The following is a 16,091-nucleotide window of genomic DNA, read 5'->3' on the forward strand; positions in this document are numbered from 1 at the left end:
TTCCCAGTAATGACAACTTCCTCTGCCTTATCTGAGGCCTGTACTTAGATGCTAATCTAACACTGCTTCATTCACTATGTTTAAAGAAGAAAGACAACATTTGTCTCCCAAAACATGCACAAAAAGCATCTCCCCCATTACCATAATCTGCTGTTTGAGTCCTCCAATGACACTGAGAGGAGGCAACTCCTATTTCTTATGGGGAAACTGGTAACACCTTTGAACCCTCAAAAATACACATGAGTGCACAAAATGCAACACAAAAAACAATTACGTGAATGGATGTACATTTTATCTAATAGACAAACGTAATATTTTTTTATTGTAAATGCATCAGCATTCACCCTTTCCTAACTGAAAAAGCCCATTAAGAATCAAAGCTCCTACTTATAATTACTTAAACTAACCCAAGAAGATATCAATAAATATACTAGTTTTCCTCTTCTCACTATTTAGAAAATTATGATAAATAAGAACTTCTATTTATTACTTAAAATCAATGGGTTTTTTTAACAGTATGGATTTTTAAAGTACATTTTAAATTTTAATGACAGAAGCTTGTTTTAATTCTATTCAGCTTGTTTTTGTGCAAGGTTCACTTTAACAAAGTTACTAAAGTACTTAAATGGTAGCTAGTTACTGCAAAGGACCTCTGTTTCACAATATGTTAGTCCTTATGCTGCAAAATATTCTTGACTGACAGATTTGCAGGCTCTACTCAAGGCTGTAGAGTTTTTTTACATGGGAAGAGCACAAGCAAGCATTGCAAAGCAGCAGATTTACGTTAACACAGAGGCAAGGCCTCAGCCAGCCCTTTGCCCAGGCTGTCCTTCAACTTGGCATCCATTCTACAGAAAATCAGATCCTCTCCCACTTGGAATCCTAATTTAAAATCCTACATAAGGGCAAAGTTCCATTCCCACTTTGAAGAGAATGAAAAGTAAGTATGACAATATGCCAGTGAATTTCCCTGTGGGTTAAATAAGAGCAAGCTCTGGGCAGCATGGATCCTGTTACAATTGCTGGCAGTACTTGGAGCCCAGAAAGCTTCTCCTTAATGAAGTCTAACAGAATACTTGAAGGCTATGCAGGACAAAACCGATAAAAGGCCAAGGCCTCTTGCACACAGTCAGTGGCAAGTCTCTTCAAGGGCCAACAGATGCCAGGAGTGAAGACATCCAAATATAAGAAAGCACAATGAATAGAAAGTTCAAGCACTACTATTCTATTAAATATAACTCTGAGACAAAAGAATCAATTCACTCAAAAAGCCAGGACTGCTATGTACAAAAAACACCTTGTATTTGGTGCAAATTACCACACACCTTAAATCAGTTGAATAAACACATGTGGTGCAGTCTATTTAAACCACTGCAAGTGCTTTGCACTGCAATCTGTTAACTGAGGCATTTTTCCAAGGATGGTCATGTCCTCATTTGCCAGCATGCACGCACAGCTGCTCTGAGTGCAGTCACACAAAGCAGGCTCACTTCCTCTTCTCTCTTCCCATCTGGACAAGATTTATGCCAAGAAAACACTCCATAGATACAGTAGTAATGAACTTGCCTTTCAGGATAGAGTCTTAGTTTTTAACCCTTCTTAGTAGATTCTGCATAAATTATAGCAATTATTTTCCATAAATAACCCTGTATTGAAATCAGTATATATCCAGCATTTCCACTGAAATGCTTCTCCTGCAGATCTCCAAACATTTAACAAATGATCTATTCTCTTAGTGAAAAAATTACTGCTTTATTACAAACCTAGGGCATAATCCAGAAAGAAAATTTAGTACTAGATACTGGTCTACAAAACACTGTATCAAATATGCTTTCCTTTGATCCTTTGCTGACATATTAAGCCCAAAGCAGAGTACAAAAATAGCTACATATTACACATGCATTACTTATTTCTGCGGTGAACTGCATTTGAGGGGACTTGTGAATTTAACTCAATGGGGATTCATGGCTTCACTGAACTACTTCTCAATTAAATCTATGTGCAGTTATAGTTAAAACAGCTTTGAGCAGCAGAAGAAATGCTGCCCTTCTAGACTCTACTATCATAAATTCCACTGGGAATAACACAGCTCATTCCTCACCCAGTGATTTAATTCTATTTTAGAATACAGACTCTCACTACCCCCAGATCATCAATCTAATAGTCATGCACTTACCACCACCCAGCACTCACCAATAATCTGAGCAAAAACAAACTTGGAACACACCAAACCAAAGTAGGTAGACAAGTATATAGCAATCAATACACAACAGCTCTAAGTTTTGATTATTACATAGATTTTATTACACTTAGATTTTCATCTAGGATACGAAAGAAACTGAAAAAATCTAGAAAGCTTAAATTGAACCACTGACCATTTTCTAGAAAAATCTAAGCTGTTCTACCTTCCTGTTAAGCACTAGTATAGTCAAGAAAAAGAGAAGAACTTTGTTATGAAACTCCAAAGTATTATATTCAATATATATTTTCTGTCCTTCTGTCCAATTCTAAAAGTTAAGCTATCACTGAAAAAGTAGCACTGACCCTAGAAGTTCATGCAAGAAGTACAGAAAATCCAGAAAAAGCAGGAGTGTTAGAGTTTGCAAGAAAAAGTAATTACTAGCAGGGTTAGAAACTCCTTTTTGGGTGTTCCTTTCCTGCCCCCCACTACACACCTACATTTATTTTTTCATCTGCACAGAATGTCACACAGATTTCTACTTGGTATCCTCAGATACTTGGAAAGGTAATTCTAGAAACAAATTACAGTATCAACAGCAGCAAGAGCTTGCCAAGGGAACTGTCAAAAGACAAAGCAGGATGGCTGCCTGCTTCCCAAGGAACAAAACCAGTAATATCATAGGGTGAGCTTTGTCCACAGTGGTAACAATTATAAGTTGTACATACTCTCATAATGTTTGTGGTCTGTGTTACTCCTGATGACTACAGTGGTTTATCTATCACTTAATGAACAAGTCACTTCCCATCTTCACCATAAAAACACTTGTACAGGTTGAAAGGGCTTTCTCAAGAACATTTACAAGCACAAACTCAGCCTCCAAGTAATAATACAACATGATTTCCCTATTTTAGCTAAAAGCATCATAGCTACCCAGTAAAGGTCTGCCCCAAAATCAAAACTCAAAAAAGCAGTATGCCATTAGATGCCTTTCTGATTATTACAAAATAAGTAAATGAAAAATAGCACTCTCTAGGAGAGTTATACACATCTACACAGACACAGTAATTTTTTTCCCCAACAACTCTTCAAGCAGAAGAGAATTATTAAATTAAAACTTTAGAGAACAGAACTCTCTTGTCTTCCCATTTACTAATCTGATTTTATCTACCTTTTTGTTGCAACAAGCAGAGCTGGTTTTAGAAACAAGTAGAAAGTGAAAAGAATTTCTGGAACTTAATACTAAAACTGTAGTTTTGTCATATGTTCTCCTTCCTAAAGACACCAGGAACGATATAAAAATATCAGCACTGTACCCTAGAGGTATGCTAAGTCTTTTATTTGCCTTCAAAACACAAATGATATATTCATTTGGCAGAATTTGATTGTTAGAAAAATATCTACTCACTCGCAAGAATTTTTAATAATAGCATGCAGTTTACAACTTATCACTAACCTATTAGGTTTATCAAAGTGGACTGCAGCTTTAGATGATGGAGCACATGAGGACAGTTTTTCTGTCTCTTTGGAGGGCACAGAATTTAGCATATCATCTTTAGAAGTCCTTGAATCCACTTCAGCTGATAAAGCAAAGCTTGTTTCCTCAATATTTCCATGTTTATTGTCATTCTCAGAGCTCTTGATATCCAAGTACCGTCCATTGTCCTCTGAGACTGTGAGAGGCACTTGTTTCAAAGAAGGATGAGGAGCTACACCATAAACCGTTGACACAGCAAAGTTTTCATTCTTGAGAAGATCTATTTCACTGAAAAAAAAAAAAAAGAAAGAAATATTTTTGTAGCTTTCATGCAAATGCTGTTCAAATCACACCACTGCAAGACAGAAATAAAGAACCCATAATGAAAAGCTCAACATACTCATGAGGTCCCTCTTCAATTCATGTATGTTTAAGAATTCCTATAACAGAAATAACTTTTATCACACAAACGGTTCAAATATGCACTAGTTTCATTGAGCACTTTAGTAAATGCTTAGTAGCAGGAAAAATGTTGCACTCTGAGTGAGTGAATCAATGAAACAAGCGAGTAACAACAATTTTATCCCCTTCTGGCTGAAATCAGAGCAGGGAGACAAATTGTCAAAAGACAGAACTCTATATAGGATGCAAAACATAAAATACTACAGCGTTGAATCAATATGTACTATCCTATCTGGCTTTCAAACGGTAACTATGCAAGTCAATAATGCCACTTAAAATTTATGCACTTTCCCACACACAGTATTAGTATACCTCTTAAAAGGAATGATATCCTACAGGGATAATTCCTAATAGGGAAATCAGTCTGAAGTCTCTTCCTTTTTCTAAATCAAATACTATCTATTGAAAAGGAAAGACTGCCTAGCCCTGAAGAATTTCCAGTCATTCCCTATATCTAGGTTATGGTCTCACATGTGTTAGAAAAACACTGAAAAGTTATCCAACGTTTATCAAGAGTCAAGTAGGTTGATAAGTACATACCTTTCAAGTCTTTGGATTTGTTCCATCAAAGACCATTTCTCATTGTTTAACACACTAATCTGATCTTCTAATTTTTGCACTATTAAACATTGCTAAACACAAGACAGAAACAAAAGTTTAGTACAATGAAGTTAAGTAGCACATTAAACAGCTTTAACATTTCTTCTGTACAGTCTTACTTCTATTGACTGTGGTGTGGTTTCAAACACAGGGACGGTGCCAAGTATAGGAGTATCAGCCTCTAACTCATCATCTTCTACACCAACTGATGCATCCACCACATCTCTCGCAGTAACATGATGGTTTCCAAAGTCACGGTAGAGTTGTAACAGGTCAGGAGGTTTTGGAATGTTCAATCCTACATCATCCCAAAGTTCAAAATCCTTCAAGAGAATAACAGAAACTGAAGCATACAATATACTTTTAATTTCTCTTCCTCATTTCAGCACAGGTGATGCAATAGCAAAATAATCACATCAAGACTGCATTGTAGTAAATCAGATAGCAGCTCAACTCAGCAAGAAACAATAGTAGAGGAAGAATCCACTTCAGGAACCAAAGCAGTTTCACCGTAAAGGCAGCTCTAGGTAGCACACTAGAGAGAGCACCTTCAAAACTACATAGGTTATTTTTCTTTTTGCTAAGATATGAACACTTTTCAGAATCAGAAATAACATTGCTCAAATTCTAGCAGAAGCCAATGCACTTGATACAAGGCAGAAATATTTGCTTTGTTTCCACTTCATTCACCAGTGCAGGTGTAATTTCCCTGAGGCTTCTAGTCACAGTATCACAGAATGATTTAGGCTGGAAAACACCTGAGATCATTGAGTCCGAGCTTTGACTGATCATCACCATGTAACAAAACCAGATCAGGAAGAGCCACATCTGGTCATTTCTTAAACACCTCCAGGGACAGTGATTCTACCACCTCTCTGGGCAGTTCCAACCTTTAACATTTCCATGAAGAAATTCCTCCTGATGTCCAGTATACCTCAAACAGCTCTGTAGATGACTGATAGCAAGGTGCAAACAATACAAGGGCCCCATGTCCCAAACCACCACTTTATGTTCTTCCTTTTCTCATTTACATCTTATCATCCTATTAGTACAAGAATATTCCATGTCCGTTGGAATTCCATTCCAAACTACAAATAAGTTTCTGCACTTTTACACAGGATTTCTAATGGTCTCTTTAATGACATTAAATATAGGTATTGGTTTAAACCTTTTTCCTATTGTTCCCAGTCTTCACTATATTTTTACCATAGTCTGGCCACATACATTTATTTGAAAGAAGATTATTTTCCTGAAGAACTATGTGAACAATGTATGAAAAAATGTGCCTACTATATGTTAATTGCTGTATGTTTATATTTACCTTTTAGAATTAAGAATGTTGCTTTTTTTGCTAATTGTCCCACAACACAAAATGTTCCCACCTGAGAACACAAATAGGATAAACTATTCATCTTTTCTCATTTGGGGTTGTATTCTCACATGTATTTGGATGTTAAGTGCAAATATTCAGAGCAGGATGATTCAGAAACTCTATTTAACAACATATTTGCTTTACAGATTATGATACGAAATGTAGGAAAAGTATGGGAGGACCAGTTACAGATAAAACTGGATGAAATTCTATATTTAATTCTTCTGGTAATATTCCAGTTTTGTGATGAATACCTATTGGGTGTTGATGTTACTGGGTGTTTTGTCTACCCAGAAACAGTCAGAATGTAATTACAACCTTCCAAACATTCTTCCCAAGATATTCATCCCATCAAATGTAAGCCAACAGAGATATAAACCCGATCATCTTAAGAAAAATGCATCCAAGCATAGCTATGCTGGGAAAGATCTAGGATAACACCTTATTACCAAGAGCTTCTTCAATACTGTACTCAGTGCCAGCGGTGATTATATACACTCACAAACACACATGTCCTGAAGACAGCCAATGACTAAATTGTATATCCTGCACAAGTCAACTAAGTAGGACCTAAGGAAAAGTTAATGTATGAGATCCAGATCCTTGAGTTTAACTGAATGTGAATACAAGGAAATATCTAACTCACAGTATTTCACTTCCTGTTTTGCTTCCTTTATAGAATGCAAACACTCTGTCTCCTTCCTACAAATTTTGGGAAACTACTACCCAAACTGCTGTGTTTTCAAACCATGGTTTATATATAAAATGCTAACTACCGTGTTTAACTTTTAGAGTACTCATCTATATGAAGCAAACCACATGCACAAGAAAAACCACTTAAATTCACTTGAGTTTATGACAAGATCAGAATATGGAAAGCAAGCGTGTAAAAAGGCCCAAACACAGAAGCAAACTTTACCTGATCATGATTTTCATCTGAAAATGTTATTGATGTAAGCTTGTAACTATTCTTCAATAAAAATTCATTAACTAGGAAGTTTAGAGCTCTTTTCTCAAGAGGTCTGATTGGCTCCTGGAAAAAAAAGAAAGAAAAAACACTAGATCTTTGGTTTATCTCTCTTCAAACTATGGAAGCATGTTCATACTAAAATCCATGCAAAGTTTGTTTATCACCAGCCACCTACCTGAATTTCAGGACTTGATTTATAATTTTTTCGTTCCTGCAAAGGAACTTCATTTTCTGGGGAGGAAAAAAGAAGTAACTAAATTTTACTCTCTCACATAGGATGAGCTCAGCTACTTCTACATTATTTAAAGTAGAGACTTAAGAAAAGGTTTATGTACACCACCTGCAGCCTGAGTCAGGTTGGCTCGAAGGGCCTGTATGGTCTCCTTGGCTTTCCGTAGTTCAAACTCCAGGACTGGACAGGGATTTGGATTAAACACACACAGGCATCCAATCAAGGCAAGGGAAACAAAAATAAAATATAAAAAGCAAGGATGGGTGTGAAAAAAAAGATACCATTTGTATTAAACATAAAGCATGCAATCTTTATGGAACTTATGAACACATGCAGCAGAGTTGGTCTGAAAGCAAACTGGTGAACATTTTCCATAGCTTCACTGGCCTTAGGTTAGCTAAGCCAAAATTTCGAGCTGTCTGACAAGGACTCGCTGTAAGGTTTTGGGAAAATATTTGCGAGCTGATGCTGTCAAATGTTTTGGGTTTTTGGGGGCAAGAGGAGTACGGGGGCAATAAGAATACAGATCTAAATGAAGCAAATCTATTGTGGCAGCGGAGGACGCTGTCTGCACATAGCAAAGCTTAAACCATGAAGTGAATATACAGTCCCATTGAAACCACACACTTTTTTTGGAAAATAAAATATGAAAATTTTAGTAGTTTAAATGGGAGATCTTGAAATGTACTTTATCTTACGAAAAAGAATAATGTAATTTTAAATTTCTATCTTAAAATAGTGGAGTTTTAGGAAGGTCCTACAGTGGATTAGGATTTTGAATTTAGCTCATTGAAATCAAATGCAGAGAGATGCACAAGACTAAAAACACCCCCCAAAAATGTAGCTCTTCTGCTGTACTTATAAAAAAGCTTTAAAGAAAGTCTTTGCACCATTATTCTTGAAAGTTTACATTGATTTTCAAGGACCTAGAGTCAGCTTTAAATTCAAAAATACTTAATTCTAGCTCTCCACTCTCTCCTGATTCACCTTTCCACTCTCCTAGTCACTGTTACTTGTTTCATATATTTCAGTGTTTCCTCCAAAAAGGGCCAGTGGTGATTCGTGTGCACTGGGATTTCATGTCTTTTGATGCTGAGGTCACATGGATATGGTGGCTTCAAATTTTAACCCCCTGGACCTTTGTAAAACATAGCAAATGTTCTTTTAATAGCCGTTTACAGGTAGAACACCTAGGGAAATCTATTTACGAGATTACCAGATAAATGCAGGCATTTCACTGATTCTCAGAATAATCTAATCACACTGAAATGTAGTTACCAGAAGGAAGGTCTCTCAATTAGGAGAGATGAGCACAGAGCACCTGCCATGCTGAAGTGTTAGATGACCTATTTAGAATAGTTTTATATCTACTTTACTCCCATACAAAATAAAAAAATGTTGTTGCAACTTATAATGAGGAAATTTCAATGTGATTTTCAATCACTGCCTGGAAACAATTTAACATGGCATTTTGAAATATTTACAAAGAACACAATGCACAGCAGAAACACTGTAATGGCCCTTGCTGCTAAGAAATGCTACTGAAGGCTGCAAATAAAACTGGTTCCTCTTTTGGGCATTTGTTACTAAGACTCTTGCTAATTAGCACTCATGGAAAAAAGATTCACTCAGTTTGCGGTTCTGCATAAAAACTGAAGGAGTTACTACAGTACACCACATTTGCTACATGAAAGTAACTTGTTTGATGCACAGAATTTTACTGCAGCAATACAAAAGCGCAACTGAGGATACAATGAATAAAATATGTAAAAATCTCTCTAGTATTCAGCAATGCTGATCTGCAAATACTTCTGTGCAACAAAGTTAGAAAACGCTCTCATGGTAAAGTAAGTACCTAATTTTAGCACTTCCTTGCATTTGAGTTACTTATTCACAGTTGTAAGATACTAATTTGTTACTTTTTAATTATTTTAAGGAACTCAAATTAAGTAATTTTTTCTCATGGAAATGACTACTTGTTAACATTTTACTCTTGTAAAATATTTTCAAAGACCAGAACAGTTGCAGATCAGGAGTGCCCTGCACTAGAATGATATAAATAATAAAAAAAGTTAGAAAAACAATGCAAACTATAAAAACTCAGGAATCCAATTAAGGAAAATAGGAGTAAGACATGTCTGAAGGCATAGAAAGCCAAAAAACTCATGGTCAGACAAACCCATGTCAGACGGCAAGAATTGATTTTTAGTGAACTGTGACGATGCTGAAAATTCTTACAAGTCATTAGGACTTCACCCATTCAACCTTAAAAGAAGATTACTCTGCTGCATGTTTCTGTTACATAGTAGAAGATTCTAGACATAGTATATTTGACAAGTTGTCACTTGGTAGCATGTCACAACAGTCACATAATCCTCCCACAACACAGCATTGTTACAGTTGTACCTCATCTGATCTTACTAATGGCAGCATGACAATTGCCATCATACAAACCTTGATGCTTTCAAGACCGTCACAAGTGTAGCTTTTATTTGAAGCAGTTCGTAGGTGTTTATCCAATCATACATGTAAATAGCTATAACATTAACTTCAGTCAAATGTTGAACTGTGATTAAAACTCTTTAAGTTATACTGAAATGTGATCTTCTGCCAAAACATATAATGAATTTCAATTCAATACGTCTACCAATGAAATCAACACTAGTAATCCCTATTTGTTGATTGAATAACATTCTCTTAAATAAAAAGGCAACCTTCTAACCCCTTTATTAGTAACCATTATGAACTATTGACTTTTAATATAAATGACCTGATGCCTCTCCCTCTCTCCTGTTACAAAGCCCAAGCTACACCTTCAGAAGCATTGACAAAGCCAAGCTAAAGTTTAACTTTATGCTTGACTGGGCTGATAATATGTAGAACTCCCAGCACTTGGAGAAGGAGCTGACACTCCTTAAGAATAATGCATGAAAATTTTGGTGTAGACAGTCTAAGAAAGGAAAGAATCAGATACTCCTCTACACCAGAAAGCAAAGAACAGAAATTTAAAGCCTTGAGGTTGGGTAATCTTCCTACAAGGAAAGAGCATTTCTGAACAATTTAGTTTGCCTTAGGGCAGAAAACTATCCAAATTTCAATGCCTCTTCTGCTTTTTCTTTATTAAAAATTTCTAATTACTACAGCTACCATCCTGAAAAAAATTACAAAGCCTGACTTAAAATGGGTGAATCTTTCAAGCAAGCAATGATGCACTGGACCAAGGTTTTCAGACCAGCCATTTTTAAATGTTTCAGTTTTCATGCAGCTAATCTAATATACCTTAAAAGAGAAGTGCATATCAGGAATGAGTAGCTTATCTGCTGAGCTCTGAAATTTCAAAATTAAGCTTTCTCAAGGGTCATATGCTATTGACTCACATTTGTTAACAACTTCATAAGTTATTGGGTCATAGACTGAGAAGTTACCTATGAAAAACCACCTGCAATTTGGGATTGAAATGAGATCAACACGAACAGCAGTCTTGTTGAGCCAAGGCAAAAAAGTTGAGGAAATAAATAGTACTTCTAAAATCATCCAGCACTTGTGCTGTATAAACAGTAGTATTTCCAATTATATTAGAATTTTATATTCTATATTTAAAATATCTTGTCAGATTTTTGCATACTTCACTATGAAGTACTCAGTACTTCAGATAATGGTAGAAGAGTAGTTTAGTATTGTGAAGCCACTATATGGCATTTGGACATTTCCTTTTAAAAGTAGTTCTCCTCTGAAGTATCAAGGGCCCCTGTGCTTGCCAGCTTTCCTCACTTTCGTACTGTTATAAGCTTTGTTGTTCCTTAACTGCCATTTTGAGTCCTTCCTCCTTGCCAAGTAAAGGAAGAACTCCAGATGTTCTAAATCATGCCCTCTAAAAGATGCATGACATCCCATTACATTTGATGAATCTGTCTATACATTTTGAATTAATCAGAAGAAATTTAAATTCTCTGACAATAGCTAGCAATGAAGCCACTGTCCCAAACATACTTTTGGACCTGAGGTTTCCCAACTCCCACTTTCCTGACGGAAGTATTAAGAAGAAAAGGGGCCTTGAAATGTGAAACACTCCAGCACATAACACAAATAGCCCCAAATCAGAAAGCCATACTTCAGCACAAGAGATGACCACCACACTAAAAAAATTAAGACTAGCAGGAGGGTTCACCAGTAAGTAACTGAGAACAGGTCATCTAATAGCGGGAGGCCAACACTTGACTCAGTAGCCTCATTAGTGCTTTAAGTTAATGAGACAGGACCACCTACAGAGAAGAGCTGAACTACAGCAGACTTGTCTTCAGGTTCAACCCCTGGAGACCTTCAACCTGCAAGGAAATTTAAGAGGCTTACAACTCCTTCATGGAGCTTAAGACAGGTAGTGGAAAGACAGAACCAGAGCTGCTTTCAGGATGAAGAAAGAGCACACACAATGTTAGCAAGTGATTGTTGTACTAAAGATGCCTTTTGTGTTCTGTTTTTTTAGTGTTGTTTGGTTTTTTAAAAGACTGTCCTCTCATTTTGGTGTGCACAATTTAATAACACCTACTAACACACACACAAAAAAAGGGCTCTGTAAAGAGCAGAAACGGTGAAACTAAGTCTAGACAAATTAAATTCTCAAAAAAACCCCAAATATCTTTTGAACTTCTCTTCCTTACAAATCTTATTCTACTAATCAGAGGCACACAGACTCACTAGAAATCAATGCAAATACAGGGAAATCAGAGAATACATAACATTGAAATGGAGTTTGATTATAAGAATTAATTTTATCATCTTTGAAAACACAGCACGTGTTTTTAAAATTATTAGCTTCTCAGAGCAGTTGATGTCAAAGGCAGGTTAGCAATAATAAACATTTTGAATTATCCAAAGTAGGGGGTTTAGACCATGGCAAATTTAAGATGTGGCAGAAGATTCAGTTCCTTAGACTGACTGTCAGGCAACCTATTTAAAGCAAATCCTGTGGGTATTCAAGTTAGGTGTACCCTTATTACACAGGAAGGGAGCAGGTTTTCCATTCTCTAGCTGCTTTATGGAAATTATGAGTACTTGGAGGAGGTCTACTACCCCTAAAAAATCCTTCAGTACCACGTTTATCCTAGCAGCAATTATTTCAAGCACTTAATACATGACTTTAGATTCAAAACTTACAAGTCTTAGAGAATAATCTGTTTCCACCTAATAAACTGCAAGCTGTAAAGATGCATTTTGGTTTTTTTCATCTCTTAGTGGATTACGAATGTATTATCCAAATTGTTACATAACTCTCATTTTCATTATGATCAGGAAGATAAAGAAGAAAATTTATGCTTTCTAAATTGCAGTTAGTTTTGTCATACTTATCCACATCCTGACTGGCTTCCATGACTTGCATCTTTTCAGCCAAGCTGATGATAATATTATAGAAGGGACTCACTTCACTTCCTTCTATCAGATCTCACAAGTGAAAAGCTCACAGCAACTCTTCAAAATATATTTGCTTCTAGGCCAAATTTTGATTCTAATGCCAGATGGAATGAAGTGGGCTAATAGTTTTTAAATACTGAAATCATTTTCAAACAAGAGTTGATACAGTTCTTTCCAGGAACTTTTGGACAGTTAAAACAAAAAAAAAATATGGCAGCTTAGTCTACCACTACTCATAATGGGCAAATGGAATATGGTGGCTTTGGATGATGATATACGCACACATTTTTTGATTTGGGGCTTTCTAACATTGCCAAAATACAAAAGCATTTGTAAAGTGGGTATGTTATAACTTCAGTTTTAAAGCCCTTCTGACTTGGAACCTGTTAACCAGTTTCATGTGGTGACTAATGTGCATTTATTTCCTATCTGTCATTTGACATGATAGGGAACTGATATGGAAATCATACATTCTGTCCAAACAGTAAAAAACAAAGATAGCAGCATGAGAAAGGCATTTACAAAGAGAAACTATTCAAACCTCATCCTCAGAAGTATCAAAAGAAAAATAAGACTATTAGATCATGGCCCCAGGCTTTCACAACAGATTAGAATTTTCATCTCCTAAGCATCAAAGCTCTTAACTGAAAAGAAAGAATTTTAGAAGAAATAAGCAAGATGGACTTCCAGTTAGGTTCCAAAGTGCATTTACAGCTAAAAACAACTTCAAAAGCAGAAGTTGTAAACCAGAGTTTGTTTAAAGAAGGAACTGCACTTGGAAAATTTTGAAATCTCTGTTGATATAAGTATTTATTTTGCACATTAAAAAATTATCAGTTTTTAAAATTGCTCAGGAAGATGGCATTAAACAGGATTGAGGCAAAATATTTTAAGCAATTATGACTGAACCAGAATTTTAAGTAAAACCAGAATATTTTTAAAAACTTCCAGTCTTTAAAACATTCAGAAATAATATTCAGTCTTATTTTGGTCAAGTTCTTACATTACTTTTTAAGAACTCTTTGAAAAACATCTCTAAAGGAACACAAAACTATAAATATCCTGACATACAATCAATGAAAATAAATACAGTATTGAGATTTTGCTTGTTTCTTCCTTGCATTCCAGGACACAATTCACAAATGCTTGGGCTCCTTAAACACAATTTATTTAGAAGATTAGTCTTCTATTTACAACTACTGCCTCCTTGAAAAGGACTATGTATATTGAAAAAGAGAGTAGCTAGATAGTATTAAGAACCCAGAAGTTTCCATATAAATTGAAGAACAGCAAGTTCCTATGGCTCTAGATTAGAACACCAAAATATCTGGATTTGCTTTCTGTTTGTGAATTTAATCAAGTCCTTTAACTCAGCAACAGTGGCCAGGTAAGAAAAATGAGCTTTTCCCACCATTTCAGACTGACCCAGAGATTCAATTTCAGAATGAAGATCCTTTACAGAAGGATCAGGCTTTTCATCAGTCTTTTCATTGCTTGGTGGTTCAGAGTAGAGACAATAGGGTGGAAGAGAGACATGGCAGCTTGCATCACCTCAGGTTTCATAAAGCTTAACCATGTGAGCAGAAGTCACAGCATGGACAACTTCCATGAGCTCAGGATATTGAACAGTACTAACTGACAAGAAGTAAACAGAGCTCTGCAGCCATTTCTAAAGAGCTTGTATGGGTTTCTTTGTGGAAGTTGTGAATAACTTAATATATTAACCTGGAAAAAAAAACCTGGACAAAGAAACATGGCCCACATGCAAAAGTGGTTACTAAAGTAATTTCAAATATAAGAGAAAGGTCTGCCTTTGGTGATGTAATATATCCTGAAATTAAAAGTGCAAAAGGCTCAGAACAAAAGGCAAAAAAAGACACTTCTTTAAAACAGTATTTTACAATCAAAGAGGAGAGAAAAGCAGTGCAATTAATATTTGTAGCAAAGAAGACTTATGGAACTGAGTAAATGCCAAATTTGCTCTGGGTTTGGAAGTGCTTATTTGATCTCAATGAAAGCTATATTTAAGAGATGACTTGCAACAGATCTTTATGTGAGAAAGCTCTCACCCATGTCACAGACCACTATGTAGAGTAATTTAGTTTATGTTTCAGCTTAACAGTAGTAGTCAGTAGGCAATATCAGGGTACACTTTTATTGACAATGGCTGGGCACAATTATCAAGTCTAATGCATGTTTCTGCACTGGTGACATCCGGAATCATACATAAGTACACCTGCCTAAATATTTACAGTAATTACAGCAGAAGTGTCTAAAGGATGATGCTATCAAGCAACTAGTTAAACCACCTCAGTGAAACCTTGTCACCTTCAGAAACGTTAATTTAAATATACTTATGCTAGAAACAACAAGTTAAACAGTAAAATTAACATTCTGTGGTTCCTAAAACATACAGAACACTTACCTGCTACTCTTTCATCTGTTTCTCTATTGCCATCATCAGAGTATCTTGCAAAATCTAAAGAATCAAGAGTACTGATGCTTCCAGCACGATCTTAAGGGGTAAAAAAAAAAAAAGAAGACGATATCAGAAAGAATCCTGAAGAGCTGCCTGTCTTTTATAGAGAAAGTCAAAACAGCATCTCATTTCAGAACTATAAATTGGAGCCTACATGTTCTGCAAGACTCAAGTTTTACTGCATTTTCTGAAGGTCTCTAAGTAAAGTACATCACTAAAATTGAACCAAAAATGCAGCCCTATAGCAAGTTCACTGAATAGGCTGTAAGAGATTTTGGCTCCCCCTAAAAGATGTCCACAGCAGATGAGGAGCAGTGCATTGTAGCACTTTGCCTTTTCCACAAGGGCCAGGGACTTGGGCTTGAGCACACAGGTGAGAATGTGAAAGAAACCAAACTCTTGTGTGACAAGGTTCAAGCAGTTCCCATTTAACAGAAACTTGTAACTGCCTCAAATGCTCTACCTCCTTTTCTCATTTTTAGTATTTTAAGGCATGTCAACGTGACCAAAAACCTTTTTTACATCTCCCCTGATCTAGCTTTGAACTTCAGCACATATCCACTTAATTAACGTTTTTAAAGGAACATAGTATCTAACAAAAACAAAAGAAGAACAATTCACACTACTGCAGGTATAATATTAACACTCTACAATTAAATTCTTAATTAACAAAAAAATCAAGAAAATCAGCATAAGGTTTGGATCTGATCTTGACATTTTTCATTTCATGGGAATGGCAAAGAAAAAAACCATCAACTAAAATGCAATTTTGATAAGACTGTTGAAGCAGGTATTCACCTTTTTATTATAAAAATGTACAAATTACTTGGTAACAGAACTCAAACTGAACAGGTTCCTAGCACAATTGAACACGAAGAAATTATATTAAGTACCTTAGTATCTTTCCTCTT

At 35.9% G+C, this 16,091-nt stretch overlaps 1 protein-coding gene across 1 annotated transcript in view; it reads right to left on the reverse strand.

The window, feature by feature from the left end:
* RELCH (RAB11 binding and LisH domain, coiled-coil and HEAT repeat containing) overlaps nt 1-16,091 on the reverse strand; it is a 76,065-nt gene that overhangs the window by 45,143 nt on the left and 14,831 nt on the right. Inside the window, 7 exon segments of the mRNA XM_066326097.1 lie at nt 3,636-3,944; nt 4,659-4,750; nt 4,838-5,041; nt 7,010-7,123; nt 7,236-7,291; nt 7,401-7,472; nt 15,127-15,216. Of these exon segments, the coding sequence (XP_066182194.1) occupies nt 3,636-3,944; nt 4,659-4,750; nt 4,838-5,041; nt 7,010-7,123; nt 7,236-7,291; nt 7,401-7,472; nt 15,127-15,216 (937 nt within the window).

The sequence above is a fragment of the Sylvia atricapilla genome, chromosome 1 (genome assembly GCF_009819655.1).
Source record: "Sylvia atricapilla isolate bSylAtr1 chromosome 1, bSylAtr1.pri, whole genome shotgun sequence".
Lineage (NCBI taxonomy): Eukaryota > Metazoa > Chordata > Aves > Passeriformes > Sylviidae > Sylvia > Sylvia atricapilla.